This window comes from Rhinopithecus bieti, unplaced genomic scaffold (genome assembly GCF_001698545.2).
Source record: "Rhinopithecus bieti isolate Rb0 unplaced genomic scaffold, ASM169854v2 scaffold_31127, whole genome shotgun sequence".
Classification (NCBI taxonomy): Eukaryota; Metazoa; Chordata; class Mammalia; order Primates; family Cercopithecidae; genus Rhinopithecus; species Rhinopithecus bieti.
The window spans coordinates 1,701,180-1,721,553 of NW_016813970.1; the positions used below are offsets into that span (position 1 = coordinate 1,701,180).

General features: G+C 40.1%; 1 protein-coding gene across 1 annotated transcript in view; it reads left to right on the forward strand.

The window, feature by feature from the left end:
- The window catches only part of SLC25A13 (solute carrier family 25 member 13), a 182,814-nt gene that overhangs the window by 108,535 nt on the left and 53,905 nt on the right, over window positions 1-20,374 (forward strand). The window contains 4 exon segments of the mRNA XM_017849324.1: window positions 2,406-2,490; window positions 2,975-3,133; window positions 16,261-16,313; window positions 17,646-17,726. Coding sequence (XP_017704813.1) covers window positions 2,406-2,490; window positions 2,975-3,133; window positions 16,261-16,313; window positions 17,646-17,726 — 378 coding nt within the window.

A 20,374-nucleotide genomic window follows, 5' to 3' on the forward strand; every position in this document is an offset into this window, starting at 1 on the left:
ACAGAATTTGCAGAAGAAATGTTTTGTATCTTAAAGAGGCATATTTCTATGTAAAGTTATTTTCAGTTAAGTGACTTTGAAGGAGAGTCCCAATGATCTCATTGTATTAGAATTGTGTTACATTGACAGCAACTAAAATTCAGTGGGTTGATAGCTGGGGTTGCTGATTATTTTCATTGTTCACTGATTTTAATTATCATGGCTTCTGAAAAACAAATTTTATTGAATGTATTTATTCATTCAACAGGTATTTATTAAGTACTGACTATATGTCACCCTCATTTGACAACTCTCTGTGACATAAAATTACTGTTTTATTTATGCAGACAGAGAAGTGCAGCACTCTGAAATGTTCTGGCATCAAAAACAGTAAGGATGTCAGGTCCAAAGAACCACAAAACAATGACTGACTGACCTGAAGTATGAATTTAGAAAAGATGGATGAAAAAAAGAGAAAAAGTAACGATCAACTGAAATATAGCCACCTAGTTTTAGCTACTGTAAATGTTTTAAGCATCTCTGGGTGGTAGGGAGGCAACATGTTAGTATTTATTTTATATGCATATATATGTAAACATCTTACAAGCATTTTTAATAAAAAGTGATATCTTTTTTGTATATAGTCTTAAAATTTGTTTTAAAAAAATTACCAGGAAATATTTCAAACATTTAAATAGGTAAAAGAATCATATAACAAATACTTATCTACCTACCATGCTCTTTTTAGCCTATGTTTTCTTTTATAATTCCTTTTGAACATTTAATATCAAGATATTCTTTTACAGTATCATTTTGAATGATAGGCTTTTGTTATAAAGTTATTATTTTAAAGGCTATAGTCCCCATTATTGAACATTCAGAATATTTCCCAAATTTTGCTCTTTCTGTTAAAGAGCAAAAATTTGGGAAATAATTAAATTTCCAATAAGTACTACAAATGTTTTTTAAGTGCTACATTCTTATAGCTTGTTACATGCATGATTATCTTCTGTCCTTTTTTTTTTTTTTGAGATGGAGTTTCGCTCTTCTTGCCCAGGCTGGAGTGCAATGGCGCCATCTTGGCTCACTGCAACCTCCACCTCCTACGTTCAAGCAATTCTCCTGCCTCAGCCTCCCAAGTAGCTGAGATTACAGGCATGTGCCACCACGTCCAGCTAATTTTTTATTTTTAGTAGAGACGAGGTTTCTCCATGGTGGTCAGACTGGTCTCGAACTCCTGACCTCAAGTGATCCACCCACCTCGGCCTCCCAAAGCTCTGGGATTACAGGTGTGAGCCACTGCACCCAGCCTATTCTAACTTCAGAGGTTACGTACATTTTAAAGGTTTAGTTGTATATTATTAAACATCTCTCTATTTATACTTGCTTTAATGGCAAATTTGAGAAGGCCTGTTATCAACTTTTGCCAGGCTGGGTATTGCCACTTAAAACCAGAAATACATACAAACCAAAAACCTGCCAATTTGATTGATGAAAATGATATCTCATAGATGTTTTTATTTATTTTATTTTATTTTTTTGAGACGGAGTCTCACTCTGTTGCCCAGGCTGGAGTTCAGTGGTGTGATCTCAGCTCACTGCAGGCTTCACCTCCCGGGTTCATGCCATTCTTCTGCCTCAGCCTCCCAAGTAGCTGGGACTACAGACGCCTGCCACCATGCCTGGCTAATTTTTTTTTTTATTTTATTTTTAGTAGAGACAGGGTTTCACCATGTTAGCCAGGATGGTCTCAATCTCCTGACCTCATGATCCACCTGCCTTGGCCTCCCAAAGTGCTGGGAGTATAGGCATGAGCCACTGCACCCGGCCTATTTTTGTTTTTGAGGTAGAGTCTTGCTCTGTTGCCCAGGCTGGAGTGCAGTGGCGCAGTCTCGGCACACTGCAACCTCTGCCCCCTGGGCTCGAGTGATTCTCCCTTCTCAGCCTCCTGAGTAGCTGAGACTACAGGCACATGCCACCATGCTGGGCTAATTTTTGTGTTTTTTTATAGAGATAGGCTTTCACCATGTTACCCAGGCTGGTCTAAAACTGCTGTGCTCAGGTAATCCGCCCACCTAGGCCTCCCAAAGTGTTGGGATTACAGGCATGAGCCACCGTGCCTGCCCTCATTGATGTTTTTAAGCGTGCATTTTTTTTTTACGAGAATTTGAAAATAGACTTATATTATCATTTTTGTCAAAGGATAGTTTTGATTATTTTGAAATTTGATTTTAAATATTATAGCACTAAAGTCTTTTATTAATAAGAACTTATGAAATCCATTCCTACTCTTTTTTTTGACATTTTAGTTGTATCATGGATACACCCAATGATTAATGTTTAAAATTAACGTATGCTCATTTTTGTTTTATCTTCTTTTGTATCACCTGTTTTCCTGCTCTCTGATTCCTGTGCATGCAAAGCAGAAGTCATCAGGCGATTCAGCTCGACCAGTTCTTTTACAAGTTGCAGAGTCGGCCTACAGGTTTGGTCTGGGTTCTGTTGCTGGAGGTTAGTCATGGATGAGAACAAAATTTTCACTTTTATTATTCCTATTATCTTTTCTCTGATTTTCCATCTTGAAATGTTAAAGGACAATCTTCTCTAGTCTTTCCCAATGCCAGTTATCAGTCTCTACTGATGAGGTAGGGCAAGAGCAAAGGAACTCTTTTTCCTATACCTGCATGTGATCAGTGACTTAAAAGTGGCATTTTCCTCTTATCCAGATCAGGCCTTCCAAAGGCAGGTTACTAATTTGGGCTGTAGCAATGTGCCTTAATTTAAAATATCTATGACATCCTTTTATTAGGGGATACTTGAATGAAATCCCACAATTGTTTATTAAAGATGTAAGAAAGGTAGTACTGTTTTAAAATCTGTATTTAAAATTTAAAACACATTTCTTTTCTCAGTCTTTTCCTTGACTTTAACCACCTTGTCCTTTCTTCTGACCTACCTTACTTTCTTCTGAGATATTGATATTGTTTAATTTTAGCTGTTGGAGCCACTGCTGTGTATCCTATCGATCTTGTAAAAACTCGAATGCAGAACCAACGATCAACTGGCTCTTTTGTGGGAGAACTGATGTATAAAAACAGCTTTGACTGTTTTAAGAAAGTGCTACGCTATGAAGGCTTCTTTGGACTGTATAGAGGTTAGTGCCACACGCTCAATACCTGTAAGGTGAAATAATACTCAAAGGTTTGGCTTCTCATCTTAGTGCCTGACATGAATTAGCAAGACTGCATTAAAAAGGAAATACAGCAAATTCTCAATTATCCATGCTAATGGGAGTACGCTGGAGGCATCTAGGGCTTGGCTAATCAAAACAGCCCATAATTTGAAAGTTATTTATAGTGCTCTGTTGTATGTTTTATTTCTTAAAATAATAAATTATTTTATAAGCATTTTCCATGAATTTTTGAAAGGCTCACATTGTTTGCATCCTTGAAGTACTCTATTCTCCAGCTAATAGGCAAAGGTATTCTGGGGCCACGACAAAGCCTACTCAGGATTCATGATATTCCTGGAATATACCACAAAAACGTCTGTCAAGCAGGTAGCCAAGGGTTTGGTAGAGCTCTCTTGCTGCTTCATCCTGATTTAAAGTTGCCCCTTTTCTTCATCTGACTCTCAACCCAGTGGAGTTGATTCACACACCCCTCTAGCCAAGGTTTCCCACCACTGAGCCAGCCTGAAATAGATAATCCTTCTGTTTCCACCTTTTCCTTTAACCATCTGAAGTTCATTAAGCAATGGAAGTAGTAGCAGAGAGTGTCATCACTGATGGAAAGGATCTCACAGACCCTGACTGCTTTTCCACTGGCATTGGCCGAAGGAGACTTCTCAACTGTTCTTTTGGTGATTGCCTTCTATGAAAAGAAAAAAGTGTTTCTACATCAGTTAAAATACAGTATCACAAGGCAGTTCAAGCTCAACTGCTTTATAATTTGGCAGCTGCAAAGCTGGTAGAGTCTTCCCTCCTCTCCCCTACTAGTGCTCTCTCTGGAAGAAGAAAACAGTATTTAGTACTCTGCCAAGGTGGACGGTGAAACTGGCAGACATGGAAACCTGTGCCTCTGGGCCTCTTCTGCCATCTGCTGACTCGAGTCTTCAAATTAATCACCCCAGTTAAAAAAACAAAAAGGATAAACCTTTCTTGAAACCTCTCACCTTAGAAGCCAGAAAGTTTCAAACTCCAGAGAAGTTCCATTTTGCAGGTCCTATTGTGTAGGTAGATAGCCCCCATCAAAGGCCTTTTGATCTTTGCTCTACCCTCTTTTCCTTATCCCCTGCCTCTTCTTACAATTTGGAAGGTCTTTGACCTCAGGTGATTGATGATGACCCTTTCAGGGTCACTGCCTTCCATTTGAAATACTTTTCTTCCCTGATGACAACAACTTTGCAAATGAAATAGCTTCCAAGTAGTACAAGTTTAATGTCACAGTGCCTATTTTGCAGTGAGTCAGGCAAAATTGACCCCCTTACCTGTCCATATGGGTGGTTTTTGGAAGGGAAATCTCTGAGTCTCAAGTCTGGGCAGACATCTGAGCATTGCTTCGTAAACTGCTTTTATGGGCTTTTCTTGGTATTAGATTAAATGCCAAGGGTACCTTTAGAATTGTAAGAACGCTTCCCAACACTGCTGAGTGTCTTTAATTTGTTTAAGTTGATTTGTTTTTTGAGTCCCTTTTTCTCTATCTTTGACCATACCTGGCAAGTCTGATGTTTGATTACATCTGTATTTCCCTTTTGCAACCTGTACTGTTGGCAGCTAGAAGTGTGCCCAAGTACTGAGTGCTGAGCTAATGTGGGCTATGCAAAGAGGCTTCCACTCTTGCCGTTTCAGTTCTTGTATCTGTAAGATGGGAGTGACTGCTTTTAACTTCTCAGGGAAGGAGTAGTAAGTCAATATGTTAGATACAGACAGAGGCTCACTGTAAACACCCTAGTGGCAGCTCTTCACCCTTTTCCTGGCTTAGAAATGACCATTTATCTTTGGGTGCCCCGACCCTAAGGGCAAGAGACAGAGCTGTGTGTCAGGATGATGAGTAGGATGATGAGTAGATATAAGATTAGTTCTAGGAGTCACCTGTGTTCATTTCTTCCTGATATCTTTTCTAGTAAACCATTTTAAAACAAAAGATTTGCTGTAAAATTTTTGTTTAGTCCCATTCTGTAATTTGGATCATCTTGAGAGCAAAGAGTTGACTCACAGTTCAGCTTAAAAATAATAATGATACATAAATTTGCCATGAAAATGACTTGTTCCTATTCTTGATTGGTCAGAGATCAGTTCTCTTTAGTTTCTGGTACATCATCAATAATTAATAATTGTATATAACTGCATGTTTGTAAGTGCTTATTGGGTAAGAGAGATCAGATGAAAATGTAGGTAACTCATGGGAAACCATTGTTGTTAATTTAAAAAATTACAATGTAAGTAAAAAAGACCTAACATATTTCTGAGACTCAGTATTATCACTTTTATGTACAAAGTCAAATTATGAAATACCTATATGTGATTCTTTGTACATTTCTCATAAAATGTAATTTTATTTTAAAATTATATTGTTCTGGCCAGGCGTGGTGGCTCAGCACTTTAGAGGCCGAGGCGGGTGGATCACGAGGTCAGGAGATCGAGACCATCCTGGCTAACACGACGAAACCCCATCTCTACTAAAAAACACACACACACACAAATCAGCTGGGCGTGGTCGTGGGTGCCTGTAGTCCCAGCTACTGGGGAGGCTGAGGCAGGAGAATGGCCTGAACCTGGGAGGTGGAGCTTGCAGTGAACTGTGACTGCACCACTGTATTCCAGCCTGGGGGACAGAGCGAGACTCCATCTCTATAAATAAATAAATAGATAAATAAATAAAATTATATTATTCCAAGGGAAAACTGTTAAGTTAGGAAAGTAGAGTATTGCTGCTATTAATGCTTTCACCTAGCAATATTTGAGAAAGTATCAGAGTACATCTTTAATTTATACACGTTTTGAAATATTGAGCATATTTTTTAGTATTACAGAATTTTGCTCAACATGTAATTTTTCTCTATCAAGGCCTATGTAATTGCTCATATTTCCTGAATAGGATAATTTGGGACTGTTGCATTCGTGAGATCTCTCTCCTATTATAAAATTACCTTTGTGTATACTTTGAAAAAAAGTTGGCATCTGACCTCAAAGAAGGTGTTTTTGTAGCATGTGATCTTATTATGATGTTAATCAATATCTCTTTTTCTTATAACAAGAATATCAGAAGCTGTTTTTGCATTTAAAAGCCCTTCCCTGTGGCGTTAGAATGAAGGTTATTTTTGAAGAACTCTTGTAATGCTCCACCACAAGTTGTTTTGTTCTTTGCCTCCCCGGCAGCTGGCCGCAGCTGGCCGAATCAGAACAGTTGTGGAAGTTGCTTGGTAGTCATCAGAGAGCACATTTGAATCTCTGCCCCATAGTCCCAAGGAGGCTGATATCACAGCTGTAGGGATTTCTAGCCATGCTCTTCAATAGAAATGTGCCTCAGAGAGTCATGAGAGGTGTTAATATTGTGAGTTGTCTAATCCCTGGTATAACTCCCTGTTTTCTTTATTTCCTGTTTTCTTTATTTCCTATTTTTGTGTAAGTTTTAGTTGCTGGAAAAGAGCTGCATAAAAATCCCATGAGTCTGTCCCTGAAAACCTTCTCTGCAATGCAAACTACTTTTTTCCTAATAATAAAATGGCAAATTTTCCTAGTTCCACCCCCCCACCACCCCCTGTGAAAATCCAACCCCCAGGCTAAGCCTGTCTGTATTAAGGGAAATCACACCTGAGATAATCCAGGTCTTCCTGAAGTCACTTGTAAAATTCTTTCTGTTTCCTCTCCGGTCTTCAGAGTGATTTAATGTGCTCAGGTATTTGAAATCCTTAATGAATTACCTGACAACTTGTTTGGTTTGAATGACTGGCATAACCAAATGAGTCAGTCATTGGCCAGCTATAGATTCTTCATATTAAAGAACAACAATTGATTGGGTAATCAGCCATAATTAAATGCTCTTAATGTTCCAGGAGTAAATAATTTCTGCTTTTAAATTTTGTTGCAGTCTTCTTCCTCAGATGTTTCAGGTGATGAGATGAGCAGCATTAGACATTGGAAAATGTTTTGGGAGAATCTTGGGAAAAAAGATGTGAAATCACGACTGGGTGCGGTGACTCACACCTATAATCCCAGCTCTTTGGGAGACCGAGGCGGGCGGATCACCTGAGGTCAGGAGTTCAAGACCAGCCTGGCCAACGTGGCCAAACCCCGTCGCTACTAAAAATACAAAAATTAGCTGGGCATGATGGCGGGCCTATAATCCCAGCTACAGGCTGAGGCAGGAGAATCGCTTGAACCCAGGAGGCAGAGGATGCAGTGAGCTGAGATTGTGCCACTGCACTCCCGCCTGAGAGACAAGAGTGAAACTCTGTTTCAATTAAAAGAAAAAAAAAGAGAGAAAATCAGGGTCTATCAGAAATACTTCTTAGAGGAAGATTTTTGTTTCTATTCATGGGAGAAGCCCTAAAGAAAATCTCCCAGAAAGAGTAATTAGATCATTTTATGAATTAAACTTAATTTAGAGCAATGCTTAACCTTTGAGGAAATTGGCAAGAAATTTTTCTTAATCAGTCCATTGATCCAAGCTTGCAGAGTTGTGAATATTTCTATTTCAAGTTGTCTGTGTAGTACAAAGCAGTCATCTTCCATCCTGGAATGTTCTCAAGGTGACATCTAGAGGATGCTGTGGTGATATCTCAGGAAGTTATTGATACTTTTATATTGCAGAGGGAAGTTTTGGCAGGCAGCTAGTTTAAGCCAGGTCCCGTATCATTGATGGTACTATAAAAGAGAGTATCCAAATTCTTTAGAATCACAGTGAGATTCTTCCTTCTTGCATAATTCATGTGGATAAAAATAAACTTTAAAATTCTGGCACCAAAATAAAATGGTTGAAATTTCCATGACTGTTCTGCATTACTTAAGAACACATGCATCTTGGAACAAACCACAGTTAATCCGTGAACTGCACTCATGTCCATCCATGTCCACTAAAACTTTTAATGATTGCAAAATGGATAGGTTTGAGTCTTTATTTTTTTGGCCAATGTCTGCACATTTTCATTTAAAGCGTTAATCTGTACAAAGATCAGAAGACATGTGTTTGGTTATAGGAAGCCACATAAGAATGAGCAAAAAATTTCAACCGATCATGTGTTGGGTTAGCCAACCTCCAGAAATCTATAGTGAGCTAACTGTAGTGAGCACAGGGCATTGTAATCTGAGACTAAGGTGACACATACTGGCTCTAAGGTGGATGAGAGAGTTGTTAGAGGCTTGAGAGTGCTATGGTAACAATTGATGACTTTAGAAAATGGGAAAAAGATGACAAAAAGACATGTAGGTATCCTAGAGAAGAGGTTAATGAGTGAATTAGTTCCACACCTCAAGAATGATAATTTATAACCAACTACTGTTGCTGAGACTAAAACAAGGGAGATAGATTAAACTTCAGCAGGAGGGAAATAGTTTAGATAGAAGAAAAGATAACCAGGATCCTGAAAGTTCTCATGTACTATGGTGAAAAACTGAAGGAGTATCTGATCATTTTCCTCAATTATCTTTACTTCTAGAAAGCCTCAGAATAGAGGAGTTGAGGAACTGATTTCTTTCTAGACCATAATCATAATCACTTATTTTATGTTTTAACACTTTGTCTCCCAAAGGCATCCTGAGCCATAGCTAAGATAACAGACAGTGCTTGAAATTTCGAGTGTAAAACATTTAACCTAGATAAACTGGCATTTAAATCTTCATTTCTGTCTTTGTCCCTGGCTATTTCCCCAGCTCCGCTGTACAGCTTACCTTGGGGTAGCAGTGCAAAGAGCCTGTCAGAATTGGGTTGTAATGAAGGCTTTGAAAGGGAATAGTGTAGTTGGGAGGGTGGAAATGCCTCATGCCTAGGGGCAATCTGAGTCAAAAGCAGACAGACAAATGGGAGGAGGAGGAGGGAGGAAAGAATGCTTGAGCAAGTGAAGAGAGAAGGGCATGGCAACAGGAGCAGGAATAAAAGCTGTAAGGCAGCGCACACAGAGTGCTGAAAGCTGCAGAATGAAGGTTAATCTGATGTTGAAAGCAAAGGGGTTTCTCGAGGAAGATGGGGACAAGTGTTCTGGTTTCAATAGTGAGGTCAGAAGGGTAAGAATTTGACATCGGAGGGGTTGCTACCAGGTGGAAACTAGACAACACAACAGTGTGCTGGCTGTGGCTTCAGCTACAGGAATAGGGGTGTCTTCTGGATTAATTTTTCCTGCCAAAGTTTACTGCTCGTCTCTGCCCTGAATACCTTCTACCCTGTGTTACATGTTCTCAGCTGTCTTTCTCTGGGTTGGGCTGGCCCGTCTAAGTTCTATGCTGAGACAGAACTGATAACTACTGCCTTAGTTACCAAGTTTCTTCCTTGGTAGTAGCCCCTTCACCTCTGTGATCCTGCTAGCATTGGCCAGCATAGTCCTTTGGCTCCCTGGCCACTCTGGGTTACAGTGGCTGCTCAGCCTGGCTTCTAACCCACTCCTGACCCTACACCTCCTTCCCAGTATATTCTTGCTCTCACTGATTCACCATGTTATAGCCTGCAGCTTGGCTCTCACATTCAATGCCTTTCAGGTTTTAAGGAGTCTGATATTCACTATCTGGAGAGACAGGGAAGCATGACGTAGATGCCTGTTACATGGCCACCATCCTTTTGTTGTGTAAAAGGTTCAGTCAGGGCAGGGTGCTGGCCCAGGGTGAGCTGAGGCCTAGAGAAAAGTTTCAGAACAGTCTAGTCTGGAAGAAATGCCTTTCCAGGGCAGAGGAGGAAGTTGGAGCAATAAGTCTGTTAGAGGAAACTGGATACCACAGAGAATTAAGGAGCACAGAGCCCTGGTTTGAGAGTACTGGCAGGCCTCAATTCAACTCTTGAGTACTACTACATAGTCACTCAGAAGTTAGTGACTTGAAACAAGCTGCTTAGCCTCTCTGGAGTCCAATTTCCATGAAGGAGGAGGAGGAAGAATAAGTGATAGTGATGATGAAGATCAACAACAACAACAAAAATCCATTTCTGTAGTCTTTATTGTCTGTACTTGGTACTGGTCTGAGGATTTTGTGAGTATTAACTCATTTCATCTTCATGACTACCCTGTGAAAATGGTATCATGATTATTCCCATTCTACAGATGTGGAAACTAAGATACAAAGAGATTAGGTAACTTGTCAACAACATCACTTGGCTTTTTTTGTCACCTGGTAGAAATTACATTGTGAAAAGTTGCTTGTCAGCAGAGGTTGAGGATCATTTAAGCTTTTAACTAAAATATTTTATTTCAGCTTAATAACATGTTATTTTGCTGTTGTTTTGTCTGTGCTATTACTTTACCTTGCCCAAAGTGTACAGGGCCCCTGGACACTCTCAGACCACATGTGCTCTCACTGCTTGGGGACAGCTGTTCTAAAATAGGCATAATGTCATGGGCACAGCATGATACTCCTTAACTAATGGTAGGCTATGAACATGATTCAGGCTGAATTGCCTCTTGCAAACAAAAGAAAGCAAGGCTGTGTCTTGAAAAGATAGGTAGAGAGAAGCGTTATGTCTTTTGGAATACATAATATATGAGGTAAATAGTGTCTGGTTCTTTGTACACTTATTCATATAATTACCAAAATAAACCCATAGATAATAATTAGCACCTTTGTTTTGCCAACGGGGAACCTAGAATTCAAAGAATAACTCCCCAAGATCACTCAGTGTGAAAGAGGCACAGACCTAGGATTCTAGCCCAGGTCTGTCCACCTTGAAAGCCCATGCCCTAGGTTGTTCATTTTGCTGCCAGCCCGTTGGAAATAGCCTAAAATTAGTTTAAATTAGGCCAGCAATATTAATGAGTTTCTTTCACAATCCCTTGCAACCCTGAAATTCCAGTTGTATTTCTAACAGGTTCTTAAGTCCTAGCCCTCTGGTTGATCACAGTGGTCCCAGGAGCCTCTTTTGGGGATATCCTATGAAGCCTGAGTTGGAGACCCCTGATCTGGGCTTGGTCCCCACACCTCCAGCTCCTTGGTTTGTTCTAGGGACTGGATTCAGAGGGGATAGTGTGATTTATATCTCCAACCCATGAAATGTGAAGACAAAATACTACATTAATACTGTACCCTGTAAATCTTTTCTCGCATTAGCAGCCTTCTGGTAGAGTCGAGTTGCCAAGGAAGCATTGCCATATGTGCTGATGGAGCTGAACTAAAAGGAGAAGATTGGAAAACTAACCACACTAATAAATTTCATTTGAGGCAGTAGGAAAATGGACTGCTGTTTTGACAAGTTAGAAACAACACACACATCCATTCTCTGTTTCAAATGGTTAAAGTGAATTTCCAGGACCCAACAGAAACATCTTATATTAGAAACCTGATTTTTCTGCTGAGTTACCCAGATGTCAGATATATATGCACTTTAGACTTAAATGTGGTCGCGTTGAAGTGCCTCATCTAGACTCTCTGCTTTAGGCATTACTGGGCCTTGCTACCTCTCTTCCCTCTGAGGTCAAGGTACAAGGAGGGATCTTGGAATTCCCACCTCTTTAACTTTTCATTGTTTCACAGATCATGACCTTTTTACAAAGAGCAAGTACTCAAGACTAATGTTTTCAAGGCCCACATCTGTATTGGGCCTCAGATTATAATCCAGTCACCTTCATTTTCCTGTTTAACCAGACAGGGTAGTCACTACAAGAATGGTTCTTATCAACAACTTCCCTGAGTGCCAGCATCTGGCCTAGGTCTTCGGAGTGGATTTGTACTTTGGTTTTATTCTAAGTTGAAGTTAATCATTTAATATAAGGAAACGTGGGGCCTCTAGTATATTACTTTAACCTCCTAGTTTCTCTAACTGCCTCAGGTCTCTGCTCTTGCAAACTATCCTGCACCTGCCTCTAGAACTTTTTACTTTTTGAACTTTACTTTTTACCCTAAAAGCCACCCCATGCATCTACAGAATTTGATGCATGCTCCTTAGTGGGCCTGGGAGAGAAATTATGCAGTTTACCAGGTAAGAGCAGAGACTGGAGCCAGACAGGCTGGGTGGAACCCCATTCCTCCATCGAACAGCTAAGCCACCATGGGCAGCTCCCTTAAAGTCGGCCTCAGTTTCTTCTTCAGTTGCTGTGGATAAAACAAAAGCCACTGTCTAAGTAGGGTGTTCTGTGGATTAAATGTGTTCATTCACATAAAACACAGAGTAGTATGTGGATATAGCAAGTGCTCCCCAATTACTGGCTGTTGTCATTATCACTACTATTAAACTACTATTAATAATATTGTTACTTACTATCTGGTCTTCTGTGATCCAAGCACAGCCTCTAGGGCCCTGACTGCTTGCCATAGCCTTAAGATGTTGATGCCTTTGCACACCAACTGTTTCCTCTGCCTGGATCACCTTGCCCTCCATTCTCTCATTGTCTCATCTCTCCAGCAAACCTCTGCTCACCCTTGAAGTCCCAGGGCAAATATCTCCTCTTCTTTGATGTTTTTTTCCCTCCTGCAGGCAGAAGATCTGGTTCTCTCCACTGGGTTCTCATAGTCCTAGTCCTGTGATGCCCCTGGGGTCTGGCATGCAGCACGTGCTGTTTTTAGGTGGTTTGTCCCCCATCTGGCAGGTGGAGACAACTAGCTTTCCCTTTCCCTCTAAACTCTGAATTTCTTAAGGGGGAGGCACCAGTCTCACTGTGTTCATCCCAGTCCCTCTCAGTACCAGGCACACAGAGGATGCATTTGGTAACTGTTTGCTGAACAAATAGCTATTTGTTGCCTTCTTTGTAGTCTTACACACAGGGTTTTCCCTTTTGTTTTTTGTTCTTCACAGGCATTACTAAATTTATGCTGAGAAGGATAAATCTCAGTAGTTTGAAAGGCTGACTGAAGTGATTGTATCTAACACTGTAGTCATTTGGCTCTGTGGGCTGGTTTTTTATTAGTCATTTAAAAAGACTGTCACAGGATAGTTATGGAGACAAGAGATCATCATTTAAATCACAGTGCTTTCAACCCATCCACAATTTTGGTCTACAATTTAATGATGAGAAAAATACTTCTAGCAAGTAAATATTTAACTAAACATTTTGGCACTTGACCTGAATACAGGGGGTAAGATGGAAATTTCAAATGTGAAGAGGTAGTTTAAACAGGCGTCTGCCCACATATTCCTAGTAGAAATTAATGTTGTACTTTTATTAGGTAATAACCAAGCCTTCTCTTATTATAGATATCTTAATGAAAGATCAGTGAGTGAGTGTCATGAGTATAGTTTAGGAGAGAATGCTTGCTTTGGATAAGAATGCTTGCTTTGCCCAAATGGTTGCATATTCCCAATTTTTCTAATATGCTGCCTCAGCTCATTTAGATTCTAAAGAGCACAGCCCCGCTCAAGCTAGCAAGAGCTAAGGGGGGCTTTTGATAAGCATTCGCACAAGAGAGAAAGAAGGTAGAAATCTCAGGGATCCAAGAGCAGGAGCTACACTGGAGCCTGACTTCGGTGGGACCCGAAGGTGATGGGGACAGGCACTCCCACCTGTGTGCCTTTCATGGGCTATGTGCATTCTCTTTTTTAGAGTCTCCATTCCTTTTGCTTCACATTCTCATCTGTCCACCAACGCACTTCCTCTGCTTATTCATGGTTTCTGCTTCCTTGTGACATTAGCGCACACATGGCTTCCAATTGGCTGCTTTCCTTGCTCCACCCATGACATCTTTTCATCTTGCTGCTTCTGTGCTAACTTGTCCCCTCGTCTCTAAGGACTGTCAGTCATACTCCTGGGGAAGGCATCCTGATTGGCCAGCTCCATTTTTGGTAGTAGGCTTAAGTTGCTGAACTCTTGATTTGCTTATCTTTTAGGTGTTTTACATTGTCCAGTCAGCTGTGGCTCTGGGGATGAAGCAGGTTTAGATATTATGGTTGCCTAGTGAAGGATTACTAACTCAGGCCAGGTGAGATGGCTCGCACCTGTAATCCCAGCACTTTGGAAAGCCTAGGTAGGAGGATTGCTTGAGGCTAGGAATCTGAGACCAGTCTGGGCAACATAGTGAGACCTTGTCTCTTTGTTAAAAATAAAAAATTAGAAAAAACAAAAAGAAGTGTTGCAAACTTAAATGCTTGTAGGATCTAGGCAGGTTATATAAGTGAACAAATGCAGCTGGGTGTGAGATGCAGATGCGCCTTTGCATATTAACACATAGAGTTAAGTGGTGTATAAAGGTATAGATTTTTTTGAGTAAGATGGCTAAGGCTTGTATCCCAGTCTCACCACTTACCAGCTAGGTAACTTGGAACAAATTACTTTAACTCTCTATGCCTTGGTTTCCTCTCTGTAGAGTGATTATGAGGATTAAATGAGTTAATAAAGTTTTCAAAATGGTACCTGGCATGTAATAAACATGATGCACTTTTAAATAAAATTTTCATTAGCCTCACCATCCTTATCCTTGTTTAATTCCACAATGAAGGACTTTCTCCCATTTTCCAAAACATCAAGCTGCATTCATCTATTTAGTTTTCCCCTTTATAAGGATATGAGCAAAGAAAAAATTTTTATCAATTGTGAGGGTATCAATAGAGCAATAAAAATAGAAACTGGAGACCAGGCGCGGTGGCTCACGCCTATAATCCCAGCACTTTGGGAGGCCAAGGCAGGCAAATCATGAGGTCAGGAGATCAAGACCATCCTGGCTAACATGGTGAAACCCCATCTGTACTAAAACAAAAAATTAGCTGGACGTGGTAGCGGGTGCCTGTAGTCCCAGCCACTCCTCTGGAGGCTGAGGCAGGAGAATGGCGTGAACCCGGGAGGCAGAGCTGTCAGTGAGCTGAGATCAAGCCACTGCACTCTAGCCTGGGCGACAGAGTGAGACTCCATCTCAAAAAAAAAAAAAAAGAAAGAAAGAAAGAAACGGGCATTTGTCCTCATTGAGGTACAGGCCTCAGAGCAGGGTGGGCACCACCTTGCATGGTTTCTGTCTGAAGGATGGAGCTTCACGCAATAGAGCAGATGGCTGGGATGTCAGAAAGAGGCCTAGGGTCAGTCAGTTCAGTCAGAACTGAACCTGTGAACTGACGGCTAGGTCATTCCGTTCATTGATATTTTATTTTGTTTTATTTTATTTTATTTATTTTATTTTTTATTTTTTTTGAGATAGAATGTCGCTCCATTGCCCAGTCTGGAGTGCAGTGGTGCGGTCTCTGCTCACTGCAACCTCCGCCTCCCAGGTTCAAGCAATTCTCCTGTCTTGGCCTCCTGAGTAGCTGGGACTACAGGTGCCTGCCACCACACCCGGCTAATTTTTGTATTTTTAGTAGAGACAGGGTTTCACCTTGTTGGTCAGGCTGGTCTCAAACTCCTGACCTCAGGTGATCTGCCCTCCTCAGCCTCCCAAAGTGTTGGGATTACAGGCGTGATTACTGGCCTCATTGATCTTTCTTACAAGGAGGTCAGATTATGTTTGAAACTTCGTTACTCAATAAAATATACCTGTAGGTTGGATACATATGGCATTCAAGCTAGTGACCTCTCAGGCTTGCTCCTTTAGGAAGAGAGTGTGGGCAGGGCTGGTCCCTCAGAAGAGGCTGCAAGTGGACCTTCTTATATAGATAAATTAGAAAATTGTACTTCCAATGAAGAATAGAACCATGAACCTCTCGCAAAGTATGACAAAGGGTACAGCATACTCCTACCATCAGTGTTAGCTTGGTGCATGTTTCCAAGAAAAAACAATTGTGATTTAAATTTTTTTCCTTAAGAAGAACAAATGAAGATGATGAGATTTTTTAGTTCAGATACGTAGCTCCACTAAATGCACTCAGTGTTCTCACTGCCTTCCCCAAAAGTGGTTCTTGATTTAGAAAATCAGGTGGTCCACTGATTTAGAAGGCAGAAGGGAAGGAGCAGACTTTCGGGGAATAATGAGATTTCCTATGTCACTAATACTGTTGATTTACCCAATGTGCAAACGATCCAGAATGTGAGATGGAATGTACTTGGGCCTGATGCGGCTGTTAGAAGTTAGTACTTAAACATTCCATTTCAAATATTCTCATTAAGGGTAATAGCAGAAAATTGCAGCAGAGATTAAGCAGTTTTTAAGTGGTAATCCCCTCTGTAGAACTGTTGATTTGTTTAGTTAATGCTAATTTATTTAATATACTTCTACTTTTTGTTGATTTTTAGGTCTGTTGCCACAGTTATTGGGAGTTGCCCCAGAGAAGGCCATAAAACTTACAGTAAGTCTTTTGAGTTGGTGCTTCTTAGTAAGGGCTTTTGTACATACTCAAGAATCTAGCAAGTATTCTTATAGGAAGCAGCAGGTTTGTTTGTTCAGAGGTGCTAGCTAATTTGAAAGCAGGGGAACTCACCACACACGTTTTTTCATTATTCCCCATTTAGCAGTGGACATCCAAAAATGTGATAATAAACTTGAGTACTTTTGGTGGTTGCTGCCATCATTGTTGTCATCATAGCAGTAGCAGCTAAATTCCCTTCAGTATCTACTGTATTAGGCACGTTATATATATTACCTTTTACTGGTCTAATCTCAACAAAGCATGATCCACAGTTTACAGATAAGGAAACTAAGGCCTATCGGGCTTAAAGAGCCTACCTGTGTTCACACAAATCATAAATGGGAGAACTAGAGTTTAAAATCAGACTTGTCTGACTCCAGAGCATGTCAGCACCTGCTGTTTTATAGGATTCATGGTTAGGGTGTGTTCTGTAAAGCCAAATGTGCAGGGATCTGGGTTCTAGTTAAAGTCAATCCTTCATCAGATTATTTGCCCAGTGCCTGGCTCACATTTGACAGATGGTTGATATTCAGTTTAAGTGTTTGTGGAATATACAAACATTTGCATCACTAAGGCCATAAAGCCCCAGAAAGTAAAACTCTAGCTTTAGATTGAACTGTGTAGCTTTGGAGCCTGAAATTCTTATTTTACCTTTTTATTATGTGACCTAATCTTCTCTGGCCTAAGTCTGCCAAAAAGATATGACTGTTTCTTAAAATTTCTTGTAGTACATACCATTTTGAGAATATTATATTAATTAATTAATGTAATTTATGTTCTTTGAGAATCCTTGAGGAATTTTTAGATATTGAATTTCTTCTAAGCTGAAAAAGTCTGCTCAGCCAAATTTATCTCCATGATGAGTAGTGTTTTAGATTAATTCTTGTTAGAAGACTTGGAAGTGATTTTTAATCAAGCCTTATAAAACAGTGTTAAGTTGTAAGATGTATGTTTTTATTTTGTCACTATTATCAGTGACAAAATCAGCCTTCGTAAGCTATTCTAATTGCAGAGCGTATTTTTGGCTTTCATTTATCTTTTAACTTTTCTCCTGAAACATCAGTGATGCATATATATTTTTCATTTTTTAAAACTGTATTATGCTATTAAGAGTACTTCTCAAACTATTTTAAGATCTGTTAATTTGTGCAATTTGTGATTACTCCAATAGACTGATAGAAAAAATAGCCTATATTGACAGATGCATATTTATAAGGGTTTAATGACTTTCTTTATATTTTTCATCAGCTTCTATAAATATTTTTCTTCAAGGTGAACGATTTTGTGAGGGATAAATTTATGCACAAAGATGGTTCGGTCCCACTTGCAGCAGAAATTCTTGCTGGAGGCTGCGTAAGTACCTTTTGAAGATCTCTACATTGAAAAGATTTGTTTCACATATATATCACTGCCATGGTCAACAGGTGTGGACTAAGGCTTCTGTTTAACCACAGATCCTGAACAAGGGCAGAGTTTACTAGGGCACCTCGGCTTTTCCTAGACAGGCGAACCATTCCAGGGGTGGAAGGGTAAATGTTTCTGATCTTACTGCCTGTTAAGTCATGCCTGTTAAATTCGTCATTGCTTATGGTTTGTTCTACAATAAAAGTCATTTGTGACAGAAGTGTTTGCCCTTTGAAAAATCTTTGCTAACCTTTTCTAAAGTTAATGTTTAGTACATTCTTTCCTCATGGCACCCTCTGCTGGGTCAGGCACTAAAACTTGTAGTTTGAAGTCAGCAACCATAGCGCTCTGCTTGGCTTTGCTTTGCAAGTGGCAGCATCTATTCAAGCTTCCACTGCTTTTGGGAGAACAATGCTGGGAAATAACTGGCTGAGTGTGCTCTGCATTGTCAAAAACGCTTGGAATGATTGTTTCCTTATATGGATGAACAACCTGCATCTTGTTCTGAAGCTCAGCAAAACATTGTGTCTCGTTTTATCTCATGTACTGGTTTGTTCATGTGAATGTAAATACTTTAAGCAAATTAAACTCTTATACAAAGACTAGTGTTATTTAAAGATAAGGTTGGTTAAATAACAGGCTTTGATCACTCAGGCAATACAAAATTGGTATTTTTTTATCTGAACCTATTTCTTATAAAAAAGATGAAGTCACTTTTTAAAATTGGCTTACTCTGGGCAGGAAGTAGTATTCCTAAAGTAATTTTTTTCTTGAAGATCCTTGAGTTTAGACGTTGGGCAATGTTTGTGTGGAAAGGGCTTCTTGTCCTATCTAACACTGAATGATGGTTTCTTAAATGTAGCAGGAGCTAAGAAGTCCTAGCTCCTGGTATTCTTTAGAAATGGATGGAATTTGGCTACTGCCTGACTCTCTGTTTGATCAGTGACCTGTCGGAGATGGCCAGGCAGGATCCCCTTGTTCTGTAACTTTAGGAGCAGTCAGGATGGAAAACAGGAGGCTTTAATGTCCTAAATAAAAAGGGCACACAATAATAATCAAAGAGAATTTTAGAAGTTTCTCTTCCCCATAAGTACTCTCCATTTAAAACAACTCTGTAGTTTCCATTTGAGTAAGTAGGTTTTCTAATTTTTGGATAGGTATATCCATAGGCTGTGCCTAGCCTAGTCCTTCAGGTTGTTGCCGGGTCCAGGATATAGCAGGGTTTTTTGGTAGGTCAGGTGGGGTTGTTGTTTTTTTTAAGTTACATTTTAAACTTTCTGAAAAGATGTGATCATAGATTTCTATAAGAATTAAAATGTAAAATTAATTATGTGATACTACTTAAGATGTTGGCAATCATCATGGCATGGTGCCCAGAGGTTTATTTTCTTTTTAATGAAAGCGTTTTGCCTGCACATGCCTCTGGGTGCCAAGGAGATTGGTTGTGGCACGTATTTTCTAGGTGCCATCTGTAGGTGGTCTTGTTTTTGCATATGCAGTCGCCCATTTCAAACACAAAGCACATTGGCATCAGAAGTGGTGCCTAGTTATGTAAAGAGATGTAGCCCTTTTCAAACCTGATCTAAACACAGGCTTAAAATTGGAGCCACTTAGGCTTTACAGCTACTTAAAATATCTGTGAAATGAGATTTGCCATCCTTCATCTCAGAGGTAGACAGTGGTCCTTAGCTTTTCAAGTCTTCTCCTTTGCCTTTTTTCCCTCAGTCATTACTTTAAGAAGAGTTTATTTTCAGGTAAGCAATCCTGTAGGTAGCAGACAACCCAGGTCCCTTTAGATCTCTGAGTAGATGAATGGATGGTTCCATTTTCTGTGTGTTTGTGTGTGCATGCACATCCTTTTCTTCTTCTTTTTTTTTTTTTTAAGACAGTTTTGCTCTGTCACCAGGCCGGAGTGCAGTGATGCGATTGCAACCTCCATCTCCCAGGTTCAAGCGATTCTCCTGCCTCAGCCTCCTGAGTAGCTGGGACTACAGGCACGCACCACCATGCCCAGCTAACTTCTTTGCATTTTTAGTAGAGACTGGGTTTCACCATGTTGGCCAGGATGGTCTCAATCTCCTGACCTCCTGATCTGTCCACCTTGGCCTCCCAAAGTACTGGGATTACAGGCGTGGGCCACCCCACCCACCCATGCATTTTTTAAGTAGCAGCAGCATCTTTCTTTGCAGGCTTTAGCAAAGTTTTCTGTATAATTGGAGGCAGTCAGACACCTTAGAGGGTTGTTGTGAGTTCCACAGCCTCATCTGTCCCATTGGGAATACAAAGGGTTTTGTAAGGTTGTGCCACATGAGCGGTTCCTCATCTTAGTTCATCCAAGCATTGCTAGGTGTTGACTTTTAAGTCTCTGGGGACCTCACCTTGCTTCATTATTACTGAGAATTAGTACACATGGCTGACTTTTGCACTTGTAACCAAAGCTGCTCATTTCTTTGAACAAGGCTTATTCTGTTTTATGATCTGTTTTCTGCAAAAACGAGGAAAGTATGTAGGGAGGTCTTTGTCTCATAACTTCATAGTGATTAGCTAAACAACCTGTTTTATTGTATTTTTTTTTTTAGAAAATGAAAGTGTTAGTA